Source organism: Epinephelus fuscoguttatus, linkage group LG24, assembly GCF_011397635.1.
Source record: "Epinephelus fuscoguttatus linkage group LG24, E.fuscoguttatus.final_Chr_v1".
In the NCBI taxonomy this organism is placed as follows: Eukaryota; Metazoa; Chordata; class Actinopteri; order Perciformes; family Serranidae; genus Epinephelus; species Epinephelus fuscoguttatus.
Window position 1 is genome coordinate 14,467,448 of NC_064775.1, and position 19,320 is coordinate 14,486,767.

Here is a 19,320-nt window from a genome sequence, read left to right on the forward strand (position 1 = left end):
AGAGTAAGCCCTGTCTGTCTGTATTCATCTTTCATCATATCAGTCTTCCTCTACTGTTTACTGATCGCTTTCAGTTATATTGGAGCTGTATGAAATTACTGCTGATGAAAGCAGGAGCTTTTCTTGGTTCCAGTGGTGGGAGAAGTCCTCAGATATTTTACTTACGTGAAAGTATTAATTATAGAAATATTTTGTTACAAGTAAAAGTCATACATTTAAAGCTAACTCATAAAAGTCCTACGGAGCGCTGTCCACTTGATTAGTCAAAGTTTTTGTTACTGAATGTGTCCCCTGTCTACGAACTTAGACACTGCACATCCATGGGTCCCCAGCAATACACCCGCCAAATGTGAAGTGGATCGGATCGGGTGATTCTTGAGATATGTGAAGGACAAAAAAACATACAGAGATTCTTTGCTTTATACTTAAATGATGTAATTGGATTGTGATTAGTGATGCATTAATGTGTCCATCACTTTAACAGTGCAGCTGTTAATGTAGGGCTATTTCTAATCACTTTATATATTTATAGATAGTTTAATCAATAATAATACACCATAATGTGTATGAAGTAGCATAAAATTAAAATGCTAAAGTAAAGTACTTCAAAATTGTAGTTAAGTATAGTGCATAAGTAAAAAGCTACATTCCATCACTGCTAGTTTTCTTGTTGTTAGCGGTGCTATTCTTAGATTAACATTATAATTTATTATAAGATGAGGACATATTTGGTTTTTAAGTACTGCAGACAGGGATAGTACAAGCAGAAGCAGCTAGACAAGCTTTTAGGTGAAGAGCTGCAGGCAGCAGGCTCTTAATGCAGTTTGGGACCAGCACCAGCACTTGAACACATCTTCTACAACGTTCGCTGTGCCCTGCTGTGTTGTGCAAATACACTCAAAGTGTGCCAGCACAGCTCAACCATCGTGGTTGCTCACGGCTCCGCTTGGCATGAGATTGCTCAGCTGTATTGAAAAAACTGGATTTTGAGGAGGCTGACCACTTTGAGGCAAAAGTGTTTCCCACTCTGAACAGACACCAGACCATCAAGGAGGGAGTTTGATCCTTGTGGGCTTCACAGGGATTTCTTCTTTTAATTCAACAATTACTAGGAGAGCTCAGGCCTCCCTCAGCTATGAGCCTGGCCAAAATACAACCCCTACCACCACCATAAAACGAAAAGAACACCCGCCACCCTACCAAGGAACCCAAAAGGCTTATGTTGAGGAAACATGAAAAACAAAAAAAGACAAAAGGAAATAGAGAGGGAACAATGAAATGAGTAAACAACCAATATTAGGAAGACTGATGAATAGGTAAATAGAAGGCGGGATTGAGCTGTAAAGTGTGGAGGATGAAAGCTGCCAAAATAAAATACAATTAAATAATTAGGTAATTAATTATTTAAATAAATACAGATAAAAATGAATAGATAAATGTAAAAAAAACAACAACATTTGAAATCAATCAAATAAATGCAAACGTGCATTAATACATTTTTAAAAAAAAATAAAATGGATAAATAAAAGGGAAAACTAAATAGGAATGTAAATAAAAAGGGGAATTAATAAATAACGATGTTAAGTAAAACAGAACTGTCCATTTATGTAATATTTTATCCATTAATAATGCCTACATTTATTTTTAATATTAATTTTGGTACATTCAGTGGCATTTTCATTCATTTATCAAGTAATTTATTTAATTATTTTTTACTTTGGCAGCTTCTGTCCTCCATTGAAAAAGGCATATGTGCCTTTATTTCAGAATAAACTATTTTAAAAGAACCAACAAGGTTTATGTGAAGCCATAAGGCCAGTAAACATTCTCATTTTTCCATTTATACTTTACCTAGAGACCTACCATTACCTAGAGTAATTACAAAATTATGGTAATCATTGAACACAATCAGATTCTCAAACTAACATATCAGCGGATGGAAGTATGGGTGGGATGCAAAGAAAGGACAATTACACTTTAAGGAGGAAAAGAGACTTTTTTTTCTCCTCATACCTCGAGGAGTCAGTGGGGAGAGATAACATTAAGAAGAAATATGTGATGTGAGATATTTCTGGAAAAGGTGATTTTCATCAGATAAAAGCATATATGAAAGAGATTATGTTAGGGAATAAAGAGATCGAGTGTGTTGGCCTCTCTGAGGATGTTGATGTTATGTAAGACACACAGATAAAAAAAAAAAAAAAAGAAATCTTGAATCCAATGGAATTTATGTTGAATCTTGCAATTAGAGACACTGAGGCTTCCTGGCCTTCCCGAGGAAATAAAGTAAAAGGCTTATGTGTTAACCCTAACTCATTAATTTGCTTAAACTGTGCTTTTGCAGATTGCCTTAGATGTTACATCCAGGGATTTCATGAGATTAAACAATGCAAAAAGCTTAAAGCCTCAAGACCACGGATGCATTCTTTCATTTAGGTTTGTACAGAGCAGCAAAATGCAAATAACTGCCCACTCAGCTGTATTCTACTACGCTAAATGCTCTACTGACATCGGCCAAAGAGACCTTTATGGGGATTTCAGAAGATGTGAAAAGCTTTTAAGCACCGAGGTCGGACGAACAAGGGCTGCTTGACCTCTTTTAGCCTCTACATGTCAGCACCTCATATTCTTATCCTGCATAATTTTCAATATGCTGCTGCTGCCTCATCATGACTCACCTTCAAACAAAACATCATCACTGTGTGTGCATATTTTTCTGTGGTTTCACTTAATGGAAGCTACCACGGTAGAATTTTTAACTACTCGTTATGTGGCCAAGTGTGACTGATGATGTCTTGTGTGTGTACAGAGTCTAGAGGTTCTTCTGCGGCACCCTGAGGACAACAGGAACCAGATAAGGGAGCTCGCCCAGACGCTGATGGACGGAGGTGTTCTGGATGAACTAATACAGCAAAAACTGGATGCTTTCAATACACGATGGGATGAGCTCATGGCAAGGGTAAGACATACAGTAACATTTAAGAGTTTGGGTTTAATATATTTTTAGCAGGAGCATTCTGCATCACTTCAGATTGTGTTCTGGTGTGTTGGTTGGTGAACATGAGTTGTCACAACAGTCACATTGTGAGACTTTGGTCCCACGTCTCTGACACTGTCAGATTGTTGCTGCAGGCTGTCTTTGGTTTTACAGTGCATTGTTGGACCAGAGTTTTGATTGACAACCATAGTTTTCACCAGCAAAGAGAACAAAGCTTTGGGCACAGCATGTACTTTTTGGCTGGAGATGCTTGTGACTGCAAGATAAACACACATTCAGAATCTGTGCATTTTCTTTTCTGATTAAGATTTCTTTTGCAATAGTCGCCTTTTGTTTGGAACAGCCAAAAATCACACGATCGAGGGGGCCTAAGGCTTGCCTATAGAGCTGCCATTAGCACAGCACCCACCTGCTTGGACTGCCTCACTGAGTTGCAACAAAATGGTCCATATTCCACAGCCAAGGTCCCCTGTATGTGATGACAAAGTGGCAGAGTAGTTCTACATCTTTTATTGTGATTGTGATTCTGTTTTACGTTTAGACGAATAAATGTCTATAAAAATCTATACATCCTGATACAGGTCAAAACACACACTAAAAAATACATATACTGTAAAAATACAGATTAGATTTTTTTTTTTTCATTTAAATCCTTCTTTTGAATCTTTAAAGTAGAATTCTACTCCGTTCAGGAATTCATGTAACTGCTGCAGCCAAGGACAGTCCAGGACAAGGACGGTCATCATTTGAAGGCTTTATTCCAAAACATTTCTCGAATAAAAAATCTTAGGTAAGATGTTGAGGTGCTTTGATTTGTTTTAATTTCTCTCAGCCACTTCAAGACAGTTAATCTTTTCACACTGAGGATATTTATCTTGTAACAAACCTCGTCTTTTTTGTTCCTGTGAGAATATTTAACCCATGACATCATCAAGAGGTACTCTATTAGATCATGGCTCAATCCCAATACACACCTTGTCCCTACCACTTAACCCTTACCCCTCTGTTTTGCATGCGCAGGTCTAGGTGTAGGGTGTCCCAGTTCTAATTGGGATAAAGGGGGAAGGTAAAGTGTTAGGGATACTTTTCAGAAGCACACTCCAAACTGAATGTTATGAGTAATCATTATTACTAAAATCTTTAAAAAAAATAATAAAACCTTACAATAACCATCATTCTATCTTAGTTTAATGTTGTTTCAATGTATTTAGGTCCTTTTACAACAAACAAATCGCTTGTGGTATGCTGATGTCTCGGTAGCTAAGTAGGCAGGAAGCTAACTAGGCAAGAAGCTAACTAGGCAGGTAGCGAACTAGGCAAGAAGCTAACTAGGCAGGAAGGTAACTAGGCAAGACGCTAACTAGGAAGGTAGCTAACTAGGCAGGCGGCTAACTAGGCAGGCAGCTAACTAGGCAAGAAGCTAACTAGAAAGGTAGCTAACTAGGCAGGCGGCTAACTAGGCAGGCAGCTAACTAGGCAAGAAGCTAACTAGGCAAGAAGCTAACTAGAAAGGTAGCTAACTAGGCAGGCGGCTAACTAGGCAGGCAGCTAACTAGGCAAGAAGCTAACTAGGCAAGAAGCTAACTAGGCAGGAAGGTAACTAGGCAAGAAGCTAACTAGGCAGGAAGCTAACTAGGCAAGAAGCTAACTAGGCAGGAAGGTAACTAGGCAAGAAGCTAACTAGGCAGGAAGCTAACTAGGCAGGCGGCTAACTAGGCAAGAAGCTAACTAGGCAGGAAGGTAACTAGGCAAGAAGCTAACTAGGCAAGAAGCTAACTAGGCAGGTAGCGAACTAGGCAAGAAGCTAACTAGGCAGGAAGGTAACTAGGCAAGAAGCTAACTAGGAAGGTAGCTAACTAGGCAGGCGGCTAACTAGGCAGGCAGCTAACTAGGCAAGAAGCTAACTAGGCAGGTAGCTAGTTTTAATTTGTTTTGCTGATTTGTGCATAACCGTCCCACATTTTGACATATTTCCATATCGCATTCCTCCCATAATGGCATATGATGCCTGAAATTTAACTAAACTCCTCTGCGCTCCTCTAATATCAGGGCCTAATGGCAAGGTATGCTGAAGCACAGGTTGCTAAATTAGCCTCCAGACCACTGCTAGTGACCTGATAATGAAGCTAAATTAAGTTGTGAACAAACCAGAAGTGTCCATGCTTCATCAGATAAAAAGCAAATATCATTATTTTGGTTCGAAATAAAGTAATTCAGTAATTCATTCATTTTGTAGCGTCCCTTCACAATGAGGCTACAATGAGGCTTTTTATTCCTTGACTTTACACAGGCTCTTGTCACTGTTGTCAACTCCTCAGTAAGAAAAGTAGCCATTGGCTGTCCTAAAAGTCACTAAAAGTCTCTAAATGATGTCATCGCCCAATTTGCATAATTTTGCATATGTATGTAATTGTAATGGCTGCTGTAGGAGAGAGGAATAACGTCGTGGGAGAGACAAAAACTGAGTAAAAACACCCTGAATATGTTTAGAACTACAAATGAACCTTCTTTCAGTGATTTATATTAGCCAAAGAAAATTTTACATTTATGTCCCACCCTGACTGTAAACCAGGTCGGGATCAGCCAGCGGCGGTTCCGCACATGCGCGATTCACTTACAGTCTGGATGCAGAGAGGTTAACATCTCCTGCTCTGACTGCTGCTGGGAGGGAGGACTGGGCTGTCTGTGAGTGCTTTGGGCCGAGGGAAGGGCCCACAGCAGCATCCACTGCTCGTTGAGAAGAATAAGAATGAAACGTGCTCTCACAACAGAGTCTCCAGAAGTCTTCAATAACATCAGAAAAAGTCGCTAGATTTGTTGCTAGTCGCTTAGAGGTGCTAGTATTGAATTACATACCTCACAACATCTAAATACACACAACTTTGCTAAGAGTAACACGTTCCCTGACATTATGGCAAACTCAGTAACTGCCATAACAGACCTTTCTACTGTAGCTGAACATAACACATTTGTGTTTGTCATTTAAAAGCTATAGAACACATCATCGATAGATATCAGGAAAGCCAGCTCTCTAAACATTTTAAAAGAGAGCTAAAAATGTGTTCACTTAGCCTTTAAGGAGCTCTAATTTTCCTAAGGTCTAAAACTCTTCTTTTTATGTTTCACGCTGCTGCAACTCTTTAAAATGTTTAACTTTACTTGATTTTATGATTTATGCTTTTACAATTCTATGACTGTATGATGTCATGATTCTGGGACATTTTGTAACTTAGGTCATTTTGTGATTTTTTCACGATTTTAAGATTTGTTGTTTGGCTTTGATCAGTGGGTGGTGGATTTATTGGAGAAAGACTGTGGTGAGTTTTATTTGATCCACAGTGCCACAAAGAGGGCAGATTCTGTGGCAGCTGTGGACTGTACCCAGCATACCCGCAATGTGGTTAAGTCTTGAGAAGACTTTCTGGGGTAATCCAAAATACGCTCATTTCAGTTAATCAGTGTCTGTTGGTGAGTCTTTGCCCATTGGGAATTATAGGCTCTGATTGGTAGTGACTGTTTTCAAGTGTCCTTTTATATTTAATTTGTTGCCTTGTTTGTCTGTTTTATGTTCATCTGTTTTCATGTGTAGCACTCAGTGCTTATAATGTCTTAATTGTAAAGCACTTTGTGCTGCATTTCTTGTATGAAAAGGGCCATATAAACAAAGTTTATTGTTGTTATTATTATCAAGGCCTTGAAAGATTGTCCCATTTCATCGGGAAAGATTTCAACCACTGCCTCTTAAAACTCTCCTTCGAGGGACAAATGGGCACTTGAAAACAAGGGGTAGGGATACCATGTTTGTTAACCTTAAAGATACACATGATGTGTGTGGAGTGATGAGGTATACTCAGTGTGAGCAACATCTGAAAACAATGCAGATAAATTGCTTCCCTGTTTACCACCATTTAGGCAAACAGGGAAAACACAACAGAAAAACATCTTTATTTATGTTATAATATGATTGGACAGAGTGACACATTTGAAAGTTGCTCGTAACTGCGATACAAAAACAACGCTTGTTTGCCGGTAACAGTATTCTTACATAATACACATTAATTAAGAGACCTCGGCACATACACCAAAGGCGCAAGCACGTCCACTTGTTTTATTTCTTTTCCACTCTTAATCCCCCACCTTTCCTCTCATCTTCCCCTTCCTCCATTTGTCACACCTTTCCTTTTCTTCTTGAACTTTATCATCCTCCTTTCTACCGTTTTCCCTTTATTTCATACCCTCTCCTCCTTCTCTTCTCCCCATTTCTCCCCCTGAGTTTTCTGCCTTTTCTTACTCATTTTCTTTCTCCTTCTTCTCAACAACTTCACTCTCTCGTCCTCCCTCCTCTTCCTAATTCTCCTCCTCTTTCTCCTCCTCCTCCTCTCCCAACATCTTCCTTTCCTCCCTTCTAGCCATCATCAGCGGCAGCAATACATTCTCAGCCTCTTGTGGTGATGCTCAGTGACAGATTAGACACACTTGCACCCACACACACACACACACACACACACACACACACATAGCGACACATGCTCATTGCCCGCTGGGTTGATCCTCCCTCACAATAGAACCAGATTAATGTTCTCCTTGCAGCCTGATAAGCCTCCCTTTGTTTGTCTACCCATCAGAGACGGTGTGTGTGCGTGTATGTGTGTGTGTGAGGCACAGTCTTTTATTTCAGACTTTTTGTATTTTTTGGGAGGAAGTGTCACTGTGTGTATTGTCTGTGCGTATGTGTTTGAAAGCATTACAGAAGCTGGTGTCCTTTGTTTCGGTGTGTATGTCAGCATGTATGCATGTGAGGTGAGGCCGGGCGGCTCCGAGCCCTGTTTGTTTGTCATCTATAAAGGGGACGAGGAGCTCAGAGACAGGACGCGGGTGTTTGTGAGTATCTCTGGAAAGACAGATGGAGGAGCAAAAGCACACTGAGACCAAAATATTGCCTTAATATTTTTTCCTTTTTTTGACCTGAGGGGACTGTATCCAGGGAATTTCTTTTTTAAATCTGTTTTTTCTTTCTTGATCAGTGCTGTTTGAAGAACACATTATCAAATCTCTGGGATCGTTTTGTGGGCCAGTTTTAGTGACAGCCATTTTTTAGCTCTCCAGACACTTAAGATGAAAACTAGACATCTCATTTCATTTAGAAACAAATTGACATCCGATGTAATTATCTTTTATTAATTAAAACAAGAACCCTAAATGCCCTCTTAATACATTACATCAAACTAACACCTTTAAATTGTAAGAATTGTAGAATTAAAAGGCACTATATTTATGCTTTGTTGTAAAATGCCAATGTAATATATTAATTACTCAGAGGAGTTATGATATCATAACTAATAACTTTAATTATGGCTGTGTTACCAGGGCCCTGTCACTGAGTGGAATGCAGCCATTAATCAAGTTATTAATAGCACCAGTGCTTTTCCTGTGATAACATGTAGAAATGTCTTCTGTGAAAAAGGCCTTGCTATATTCAACCCAATCGTCAGAATAACATTTGTTATGTTATTATGTAGCAGATATGTTGCGACTTTATTTCTCTTTACAGTATGTTTAAACATATTTGATGATCACATTTTGGCTTAAAATACATGCTGTTGGTGGTACGCTCAAGGCTATAAATGCTGACAATGTCTTGTTAAAAATCCCCTGCTTTTGGTGGCACAATCACCATTTCAATGCCATTTGAAATGACACTGGAAATGCAAAGACCCATTAAAAATGCACGGTTTTGGTGGCATAATTGTCGCTGGAAATAAAAAAGATTTCTAGCTAAAAAAAAAAACACCCTAAGCCACAGCTGGATTCCTGCCAATGTCCCTCTAAAAAACAGTTTTTGATGAGTCAAGTCAAGGCTGCAAATTCCACCAATTTTCCGTTAACTTTTGGTAGCACAATCACAGCTGGAAATTCCATTGATTTCCTGCGGAAACAGGATTGTTTTCATGGTACAGTTGCTACTGGAAGTCCCATTTTTCTATTGCTATAAATTACCTGCTTTTTGTAGCAAAATCATGGCTGGAAATGCCGCTGATGTCCTGCTAAATATCACCTGCTTTTGCTGGCACAACTGCTGCTAGAAAAGCTGCTGATATCATGATATAAAACATCCGTTTTTAATGGCATAATCAGGGCTGGAAATGCTGCCAGTGTCTCACTAAAATCAACCAGTACTGTTGTTTGTTGGTCTTAAACAATGGTGCAGCTTTGCAGCCACCAGCCAGGTGTCAGTCCTTTTAGTTGCTGTAGCTGTATGTGGAGCAGGAACCCTGACGAGGATAAAGCCTCCTCACTCCATCTGGCATTGACACTGTTTTGATTGCCTTTATGCATAGAAATTGTAGATGTCATTCAATTCAAAGTTAGACATCAAAGAAGTCTATTTCTTATCTGTTCCCTACTTCTTATCCAAAGAAAAGTATTATAAGTTCAAGAGTCAAATAGCTGAATGTCAACATTTCCCCAGCATCAGATTGAACCAAGTTCAGCGGAGTGCAGGGGTCTAAGTAAATGCAGAGACAGTAAAATAAGTACATAATCTTATTATATCAATGTCCCACTTTAAACCTCATGTGGAGATAAATCCAGCCCGCACATGCAAAAAAAAAATGTTGTCTTACATCTCCGTCTGCACGACTTCAGATCAAAGAGGCATGTTTGCCATTTTAATTTCAGCTTCTTGTAACAGCTGAAAACCAACAAGAGGAAGTGTGGTGCAGAGAATGCTGCTTGCGCTTTGCCGACGGCATTTCCGACACAAGGCAGTTAAGCAAACAGTGATTCTCTATCTCTCTTGTTCACAATCACTGCATTCGTGACTACGTGTCTGCGTGTGTGAGAGAAATAAGTAATAAGGGAAAACTGAGTGTTTAATGAGAATATGTATTCATGAGCCGACAATTGCCAGGGAAATGGAGTACATGGCCACAGGGAAGGTTGTTATCAATGTTTGTCTAAATATTTAATCTCACTCAACTTCTCATTTCATACATTATCAACTAAGACACATCCACTGGTAACATTAGGAGAACGTGTGTGTGTGTGTGTGTGTGTGTGTGTGTGTGTGTGTGTGTGTGTGTTGGGGTTAGACAGGCTCAGCGCTATACTTAGAGTCGTTATCCTTCCACATGAGCTTAGCATGCTCACCTGTAACCACATACACCCTCTCTATCTCTCTTTAACATACGCGCTCATACAGGTTTGTGATGTAACAGGTCAGTTCACTAGTTAATCTTGTAGGCAGTCACCGGGGAAAAGGAGAGAGGAAACACTTGAGCATTTGCCACTTGCCAACAACAGGCATCAGAAGATCATTTGTGTTGGTGAAGACAGCGACGTTGATGTGGTCGGTCACACGGAGACGACATGAGAGAAAAACCCCGGAGGCCGTCCTTCAAGAGGGTACACACAGGGAGTGTGTCTGTGTGTTTGTGTGTGTGATGGTTGGTTGGGGTGTGTGTACATATTGCTCCATCTTGTGCCTGTGTTTGTGTGTGTCTGCTCGTTTGTAGGTACATGGAGGGGAATTGCAGGAATGCTGAAATGTTGCAGCTAAACCAGTTCATTTCAACAGAATCACTGCAATTGGTGGATTTATTTGTGGAAGCAAAGGAAATCTGCACAAATTTTCAGCATCAAGTTCAACTTTGGTGAAATCGACATGGCAAATTTGCACCTTTGATCAGCAGCAACCCAGCCGAGGAAGGGCCGAAGACTCTACATGGAGGAAGCTACTGCAGCTCATTTGCTGTATTGCACCATTTACTTTAATTTAATTACCACGGTCAACGTGACGTCACAAAATCGCTGCCATCTTTGTTTGGGGAAAAGGGGGGCAGTATTCTCTCGTCTGTACACTCAAGTTCAAGTTTAATTTCACAACCTTGAATTACATTCTTAATTACAGAATATTGAGGCCAACGTGGCCCTTGATTACTTTGAAGCCCTTTCTGGTGATTCTAAGGCAAGATATGGGAGGAAGCGCACCCTCGCACTTGCTAGCATGACATGGTTGGTAACAAATAGATGCCTTGGGTTGTCTAACATGATACCACATACCTACAAGTATGGTTAAAGTACTGTAAAGTACTAAAGTAACTGGCCAGGCCTGGGCCTATAATGACCGCCAAATTACAAGACCAAACGTATCAACATAGAGTAATGGTATAACTATTATTCCAGTACTATACGACTTGTAAGACTTCTCACACTTGGGGGACCAGGGTCTGTTTTGACACTCCCATCTGTGATCATGTGATCCTTTCTGATGGCCGCCAGCCACCTTCTCCTTCAGCTGGTGTAATATGAAACTGAAGGTTTAAATTTTCGGTCTTGTTAGTTGTGCACAGGAGCTTTATAGCATGTTGGCATTTTGATGTCACAAAGAAAACCATCAGATAATTGCTTTTTCAAGCAGTTCTCTGCACTGCCACAGACAGTATCAGAAGCCATCTTTTCCAAAGCAACAGCAGAAAAAGTTGAAATTAAGAATCTCTTTTTCACATAGTATTACAAACTGCTCAATAGAAAAGCAATTGGTTTGCAGACAGTTTTGAGCTGATGGTAAAAATGCGCAATGTGTGAACATAGTGCCTTGTTAGCAACCAAATCAACCAGCTTGCAAATTGACAGTTAGCAGGCATTTCTGAGGTTTGCTTATTCCCTCTGCAATAAGACTGTTTATTGAATAAAAGTATGTACAATCATGAGAACAAAATACCAGAGAGAGAATAAACAACATAGTCCAGAAAAATTTGACTGTTGCCAGCATGTCCCAGACAAGCAGCAACATCTGGGCTGAAAAATAAAGCAAATGCGGAAGTTCCTCCAATGGCCAACAATGGCTCCAAGAATGAGATGGCGATGGCCAAAAGCCCTCAATGCCTGACCTTTACCAGATTGGAGAGGCAGTCTCATTTTTAACTCATCTATTGGCCTAATTTCAGCCTCTAAAATGCAGTTGGCTTTGTGTGCACACAGTTGTAGAGGCTGTGATGTCACTCAGCATAGGCTTTTTATACACTGACTGCAAAAACTAACAGTACACTAGTTTGGGTATGTGAATGAAATATCCCAATCTTCCCCTGAGGATTCTGTAAAAATGCATCTTGTCTGAATCTCATGGGTACGTTATCCAGAATTTCTAAGAGATTATTCAAGCTGTTGTTTGTGGGGAATTACTTTTATATACATGAGTCAGAAATTTTAATGTAGGAATACATGAAAACATCTACTGATGTGTTTCCTGTATTTATAGTCTACTTTATGTGTTTGTCTGGGTTTCTTTTGACGAGATGTGATGCATTTCCTGTTTCCCCAGGCGGCGCTCAGGCAGAAGGAGCTGGAGAAGAGTGTCCAATGGGCTCAGGAGAATGACAAGTCGCTGAAACAGATCCAGGACTCGCTGGCCAACACCGACCGCCACCTCACTGCCTACCTGGCTGACCATATCGACGCCCAGCAAATACCACAGGAGGCTCAGGTAGCCATCAGTGTGTGTGTGTGTGTGTGTGTGTGTGTGTGTGTGTGTGTGTGTGTGTTTAAGGGCTTAGAAGAATGAAAGGTGAGCCATTATACCTGGACTATTGTGACAGATTTCAGCACTGTCAGAGACAGCTGTGTGGACAGGTATAGAGAGAGGAGAAGGACAGCAGTGCGGAAATATAATACGCAGATTTTCCATGTATGTGTGTGCGTGTGTGCGTAGAGTAACCCAAGAGAGAATGGCAACTGCTCTTTTTCTCCCCGTGGTCCTAATTAAGCCTGGAGCTGCTTTGGACACGGACAGCCGGAGCAAACACACACTCACTCACGCACTCACACACACACGCACTTGCACACTCTTCCTGTCTCTTCCTCTAACTCCGTCACCATATCTCCTTGCTTTATCTCTCTGACACACACACACAAAGCCTCCAGACGAATCAGATGGTAGATCCTGAAATAACGACCCGAGATGATAGAATAAGTGATGGAAACGCAAGAGTGTGTGTGCGTGTCTGTGTGCGTGTGTGTGTGTGTGTCTGTGTCTGTGTCTGTGTCTGTGTGTGTGTAAGGAGGGGATGGCGAGATTACCTCCACGTGTGTTGTAGAACACAAGTGCAAAGGATGACTCTCTCACACACACACACACACACACACACACACACACACACAGGAGGATGAGAGAATGATTGGATTAGAGTGGTGTGGATGAGCATATGTGATTACAGGGCACTTGGTATTTAAAAAGAGAGATGGGTGACGAAGGCCAAGTGTGTCTGTGTGTTTGTGTGTGTGTGTGTGTGTGTGTTACAGAGAGAGAGAGGATGACAGATGATTAAACTTTTGAGCTTCCTCTCCTCTCTCCTTGATGTCTCCTGCCCCCTTGTGGTCAGCAGAGGGAGGTACACTTTCAATCCACTTAAACTTTATTGGCTTTACTTACACTTTCAGAACAGATCTTTTTCAATTTTGTAACTCTCTATACTTTATAATAATGATATTAAAAAAATCATTTTTAGTTGAGAGATATTTTGTGTGTGTGTTTAACAGAAAATCCAGACGGAGCTGAGCGGCCATGACGCGACCCTGGAGGACATGAGGAAGAAGAACCAGGACAAAGAGCCGTCCCAGAGGATGATGGGACAGATAGACCTTACCCAGGTACACACAGAGAGATGGAGACACATGGTGTATAAACGTGCAGCCAGTGTGTCCTCAGCTCCTTAATTAAGCACCTTGGACTCCCTGTAACCCTTAAAATCCTATTTTTTTGGGTCTGTCTTACCATTAAGCAAACAAATTCAAGATGGGGCCTGAAGATTTGCTAGTCAGCGTAAGAAAGATCAGTTGAACTATTAGCAATAAATCCTGGTGTCTTGTCAGGAAGTGTAAATGATTAATGAAGGTATCCCAGTTGTGCCAGCTGTGTGTAACATAAGCAGGAGAGGTGTGTGTGTGTGACCCTCCGCCAACGAATTGATCTGAGCAGGTGGATACAAAATCCATTGGAAACACGGAAGATGCTTCTGCCTCTGCAGTCTGCACTTAACTGTCTTGTTATTTATTTATTTGTCTATTCATTTATATCATTGACTTAATTTCCCAACTGATGTGCCCTCCTTCAGTACCACAGCACCAAAGCTTTTTCCCATAGCTACTGCCCAGCACAAGCGCTCAGCCTGTATTTGATGATCTCTGTTTTCCTCTCACAGAAAATGCTGACAGACGTGTGGACGAAGTTCCGGCTCTTCCAGAAGCCAGCAAACTTTGACGCTCGGCTGGCCGAGTGTGAGCGCTTGCTGGGTGGGGTCAAAAGTCAGGTGGGGGTGCTGGACATTCGCAGTGTGGAGCAGGACGTGGTGCAGTCGCAGCTGGATCAGTGCATGGTGGGTTTGTGGCAGATAAATGGATAAATGGATGGTTTGAACCGATGTTAAGCCCCATGCTCTCTGTATGTGTCCAACAGAAGCTATACAAGGTGCTGAGTGAAGTGAAAGGGGAGGTGGAGACGGTGATAAAAACAGGCAGGCAGATCGTCCAGAGGCAGCAGACCGAACAGCCCAAAGAGCTGGACGACAGGGTGACCGCCCTCAAGCTGCTCTACAACCAGCTGGGCTCACAGGTTAGAAGACACACACACAGACATAGTTAGATACACATGATACATGTCACGTCACATTTAGATGTTGTCGTTTTTTATGTGTGTGTAGGTAACTGAGAGTAAACTGGAGCTGGAGAAAAGTCTGAAGTTGTCCAGGAAGCTGCGTAAGGAGCTGAACGGGCTGACAGAGTGGCTCGCCACCACTGACGCTGAGCTGACCAGGCGCTCTGCTGTGGATGGTATGCCCAGTGACCTGGAGGCTGAGGTGGCATGGGCACAGGTATGAAACTCACAGGCAACTGTTTATTTGAAATCTCGAAATATAATGGGGAAAGTTTAAAATGGTCTATAGGAACATACACACAGAAATATAAAGTTCACACTAAAAATAGGTGTAATTGACCTTTAAGAATCTAATGTGTAACTTAACTCTCCTCTTGTGTCCTTTTCTTCATCCCATCAGTCCATCCACGGGGAGACAGAGAGGCGTCAGCCGCAGCTGCAGGCTGTGGTGGACCTTGCAGAGGCCCTCAAGGCAGTGCTGCGAGGCCACGGGGGCCTGGTGGATGACAAAGTCAGCCTGCTGCGCTGCAACTGGATTGCAGTGACATCCAGAGCAGAAGAATGGCTCAACCTGCTGCTGGTCAGAGACAGTAAAAAAACAGAATTTAAAACACCCTATAATACTAATTTGTCTGTCTTATCAGTGCTAAAATTAAACCAAACTATAAATAACACATTAGAAGTGTCACTGTTTGCAGCCTCAACAAATTAATCCTTTCTTCCCTCTCTCTCTCCTCTGTCTCTCAGGACTACCAGCGGCAGATGCAGAAGTTGGATGGAGAGATAAAGGAAGTGAACGGATGGATTGACGGCGCAGAGAAAAAGATGGACGAGATGGACAGCCAGGGACCCAACGACGCTGTGCTTAAGGTTGTAATGTCTATCATTATGTATGTCGCGTTTAAGCTATGTTACTTGGTGTTTGTTCTGCACTAATTATCTGAATGTGTTTGTAGATTAGTTGAGAGGGAGGTCGATTTTGAGAAGACATGCAGTATTGCTTGAAAGTACAGATAATTATCCTGTTGTTATTAGCTGTGAGAGAGAGTGATAAGTCATTAATACACACTTATCTTTAGTTAGTTCCCTATGGGAGGCAGCAAGTGTTCAGTCCACAGTGTTGTTTAGGGCTTAATACCTTTTTAATTCAGTGGAACAGCCTAAAAAAATGACTTTAATCTTGCTCTTCGATCCTATAAATTCAGATAGACGTTTAAAATAGGGACATAATTTTCATCATTTATATCATAAAACATATTCAGGATTTGTCTCAAGCCTTGCTCTAGATGTACCTTGAACTTTAAGCGATGAAGCTGCAGCTCCCAAGCCTCAGGAAGGCTTCTTTTTCTGTGTGTCTCTGTCTCACAGGTGCTGCGTGCAGAGCTGGAGATGACAAGGGGTAAGGTGGAGGAGGTGAGGGCTCTGGCCCAGGAGCTCATGTCCACCAGGGGGGAAAACTGCCAGGCCCAGGTGGGACCCAGAGTGGAGCAGCTCAACCAGAGATTTGACACCATCGCACAACGCATCGCCTCTGGACTGGTAGGGAAAAAGGACAATATAACCTCTGAATACTATTATTTTAAAATTCCAACAGCAGTGACACATAGTCTGATACGACTGAGTTAATATGTCAGTCGTTGTCATTTTGACTCTTTCATCTTTCTCGCTAAATACTATATTCCAGCCATCCCCATAAATTTACTTCAAGCTCTCTCCAAACATACTCCGAGCTCACTAAATTTACTCCAAACTCTCCCTAAATTTACTTCAAAGTCTCACTAAATAGACTCTCTCGCTAAATGTACTTTAAACCCTCACTTAACAGGCTTCAAACTCTCACAGTAAATTTACTTCAAACTCTCACTAAATCTGCTCCAACCTCTCCGACTAAATTACTTCCACTAATGATCTCTCTTTTTTTCATGTGTCTGTACGCCCGTGCATCTTTGCCGTGGGTGTGTGCGTGCACATTTGTGTGTGTGTGTGTGTGTGTGTGTGTGTGTGTGTGTGTGTGGCAGACGGCAGCATCGGCCAAGGAGCTGGAGCAGTACCACAGTGAAGCACAGATCTGGCTGGAGCTCCTGGAGGAGGAAGTCAAACAGGGGGAAAACCTTAAGGAGGAGGACTTCCAGGAGGACAAGGTCTCACACACTGAGATGAATATTTTGACCTCCTTTCCTTATTATATGTGCACCTCTAAACAATGTGTGTATTGTGCAGGACTGTGAAGAAGGTGCAGTGAAGGAGTTACTACTGAAAGGAGAGAATCTACAGAAGAGGGTCCCAGATCAGGACAAGAGAGAGCAGATCAGACAAAAGCACAACCAGCTCAACAGCAAGTACAACACCGTCAAGGTAAAACACACATACTATTAGAATGAAACAAACAAGTAATGCAAAGACGCTTGTTTACTTTCTTGCCAAGGGTTAGGCCCCAATCACACCAACATGTGTCGCTACAGGGGCAACACCTTGGCAAAGTATGTTAGGTAAAACACCTTGGCGCACCTTTGGAGCGGGGCTGCATGTGCAACCAGGCAATGCAATGTTATTAACAGAAAAACAAACACAAACTAATCTCCTGTAGTCTTCCATGGCTCGCTCTTTCTCCTTCTCTGCCTCTACATGAAACTATTACATGAAATTTTAAATCTCCCTTCCCCCACATACTCCATAGCTCTCTCAAGGTTCAACTGCTAACTAGCTAGGGAGCCAATTTACTTGCATCGCAAATGGTATTAAACTCACCAGAGATTCACCTGACTACTCATGCAACTCCATGCATGCGTTCGATGATTAGGATTTGAATAATGGGTGAGCTTTATTGTAATTAAATACCGCGAATATCAACTTCTTGTCTGCATTTGCCATCACCCCACTGTTCCTACCACATCTACTGACATTAAAACATTAGTAAACCTTGACTCTTGCTTGATTTGACTGACTGCCTGGGCCAAGTTTGACATTGATTTGTGGTAAGATTGTGCCTTGGATACAAAAGTCAAGCATATTTTTACTTGAGCCTCTAAAATCCACTAGAAGAACATATACGGCGCTAGATTTCTTCCTATGATCATCTGCTCCAGGCACATTACTGCAAGTGTTTATGTTATGTCACCTACACAGCTACATGTAGCTACATGCTGACGCCAGGAAAAGATGTCATCTTGGTTGCAGATGTTGTCAGTTTCTCCCTAATTTTAGATTATACTCCTGCTGTAACATGTTGATTGTGTTAAGAGGCTTTTATTGGTGATTTTTTTTTAAGGTAGAAAGTGCTGTTATACTCCTTTACAGTCATTTTGGGCACCAAAATATGGAAGACCCAGATATGCTGACCACTCAGAGCAGACTGGGCTTTTACATGAGTGGGGCTGAAAGAGACGGGGGCTAAACTCTCAGACAGAGGTGTTCCAGCACAGACAGTATGAACCTGAAAATTAGCATAATAGCTTCCCTTTTAGGAAGAAGTGAGAGCCAGGAGATAGTTAGCGTAGCTTAGCATAAAGACTGAAAACAAGTGGAAACAGCTAGACTTGGTCAGTCTAAAGGTAACAAAAGTCTCTGACCAGCACCTCTAAAACTTGTTCATTAACATGTTGTGTCTTGTGTATGTGTGTGTTTGTGAAGGACCTGCGTTTGCTGAGAAACCGGAAAGCGTTGGCCATTGCCCCCCAGTGGTACCAGTACAGGAGGAAGTCACATGACCTGCTGGCCTGGCTGGATGACATCCAACGCAGCGTGGACCAACTGCCTGACCCCCCTGAAGGAGAGAGGGTCAAGGTGATAGCACACACACACATTCATGCTCACATACATAATAAACAGACACACATGTGCATATATACATGTATACAGAGACAGTAATATCTTTGCTTTTCTGCCATGTTGACAAATAAGCTTGATATCCAGCCTGCTGTTTATCTCTGCCTTCCTCGTCATCTCCCGCTGTCTGTCTCACACTTTCTGTGTCTTTAATCATCTCTCATTCTACGTTTTCCCAGTGACAGTGGAAAAACCTCTCTTTTCCCTTTGTTTATACCGCTCCTCTTCCCCCGCTTTTGGACAATGGGTTGGTGTCAAGGCTTTTGCAATAATTCACTTTCTGAGCAATTGTTCCAGGACATCATCCTTGTATCTATTTAAAGAAATAATTGCAGATCAATTTTTGTCCCCAGTAGAAGACTGCAGCTTTTATCTGTTTTTTTTCTCTGTGGCAGGCCCAGAGTGAGAAAGAGGCTAATTAAACACTGTTGTGTGTAGCATTTTAACATCAATAAATCATTACCAAAATATCTGTGAAACGGCAGTATAATTATTATTTATTAAAGCTCACTACAGCTGATGACCTGCACTCTGTGTTTTATTGTTTTATCAAAGTGCAGAATTTCAATTAATATTATTATTATAATTGGTCAAGATAAAAGAAAACATGGCAATAGCATTTATAATAAATGTATTAGTAATTTATTAATACTTTATAGTACACTGTAACAGACTCTGGTTTACTGTAGTTGTAAGTGGATATAAGGATCTAAACTATTTGAAGATGCTTCATATGACATTATATATAAATATATATATCTATATATATCTATCTATATATATATATATATATATATATATATAAAAGTGGAAATAGACAAGTTTTTTTATTGCTTTTTCCAAACAG

The 19,320-nt window shown here is 41.2% G+C and overlaps 1 protein-coding gene across 12 annotated transcripts in view; it reads left to right on the forward strand.

Annotated features, from left to right (window-relative positions):
* Positions 1-19,320, forward strand: part of dmd (dystrophin) — a 360,279-nt gene that overhangs the window by 242,843 nt on the left and 98,116 nt on the right. For all 12 annotated transcript variants that reach the window (XM_049569632.1, XM_049569640.1, XM_049569631.1 and 9 more), the window contains 12 exons: positions 2,810-2,959; positions 12,321-12,482; positions 13,535-13,645; positions 14,197-14,370; positions 14,451-14,606; positions 14,695-14,865; positions 15,049-15,228; positions 15,396-15,518; positions 16,017-16,187; positions 16,667-16,789; positions 16,869-17,003; positions 18,279-18,431. In XM_049569632.1, the coding sequence (XP_049425589.1) occupies positions 2,810-2,959; positions 12,321-12,482; positions 13,535-13,645; positions 14,197-14,370; positions 14,451-14,606; positions 14,695-14,865; positions 15,049-15,228; positions 15,396-15,518; positions 16,017-16,187; positions 16,667-16,789; positions 16,869-17,003; positions 18,279-18,431 (1,809 nt within the window). The remainder of the gene's footprint in view (positions 1-2,809; positions 2,960-12,320; positions 12,483-13,534; positions 13,646-14,196; positions 14,371-14,450; positions 14,607-14,694; positions 14,866-15,048; positions 15,229-15,395; positions 15,519-16,016; positions 16,188-16,666; positions 16,790-16,868; positions 17,004-18,278; positions 18,432-19,320) is intronic.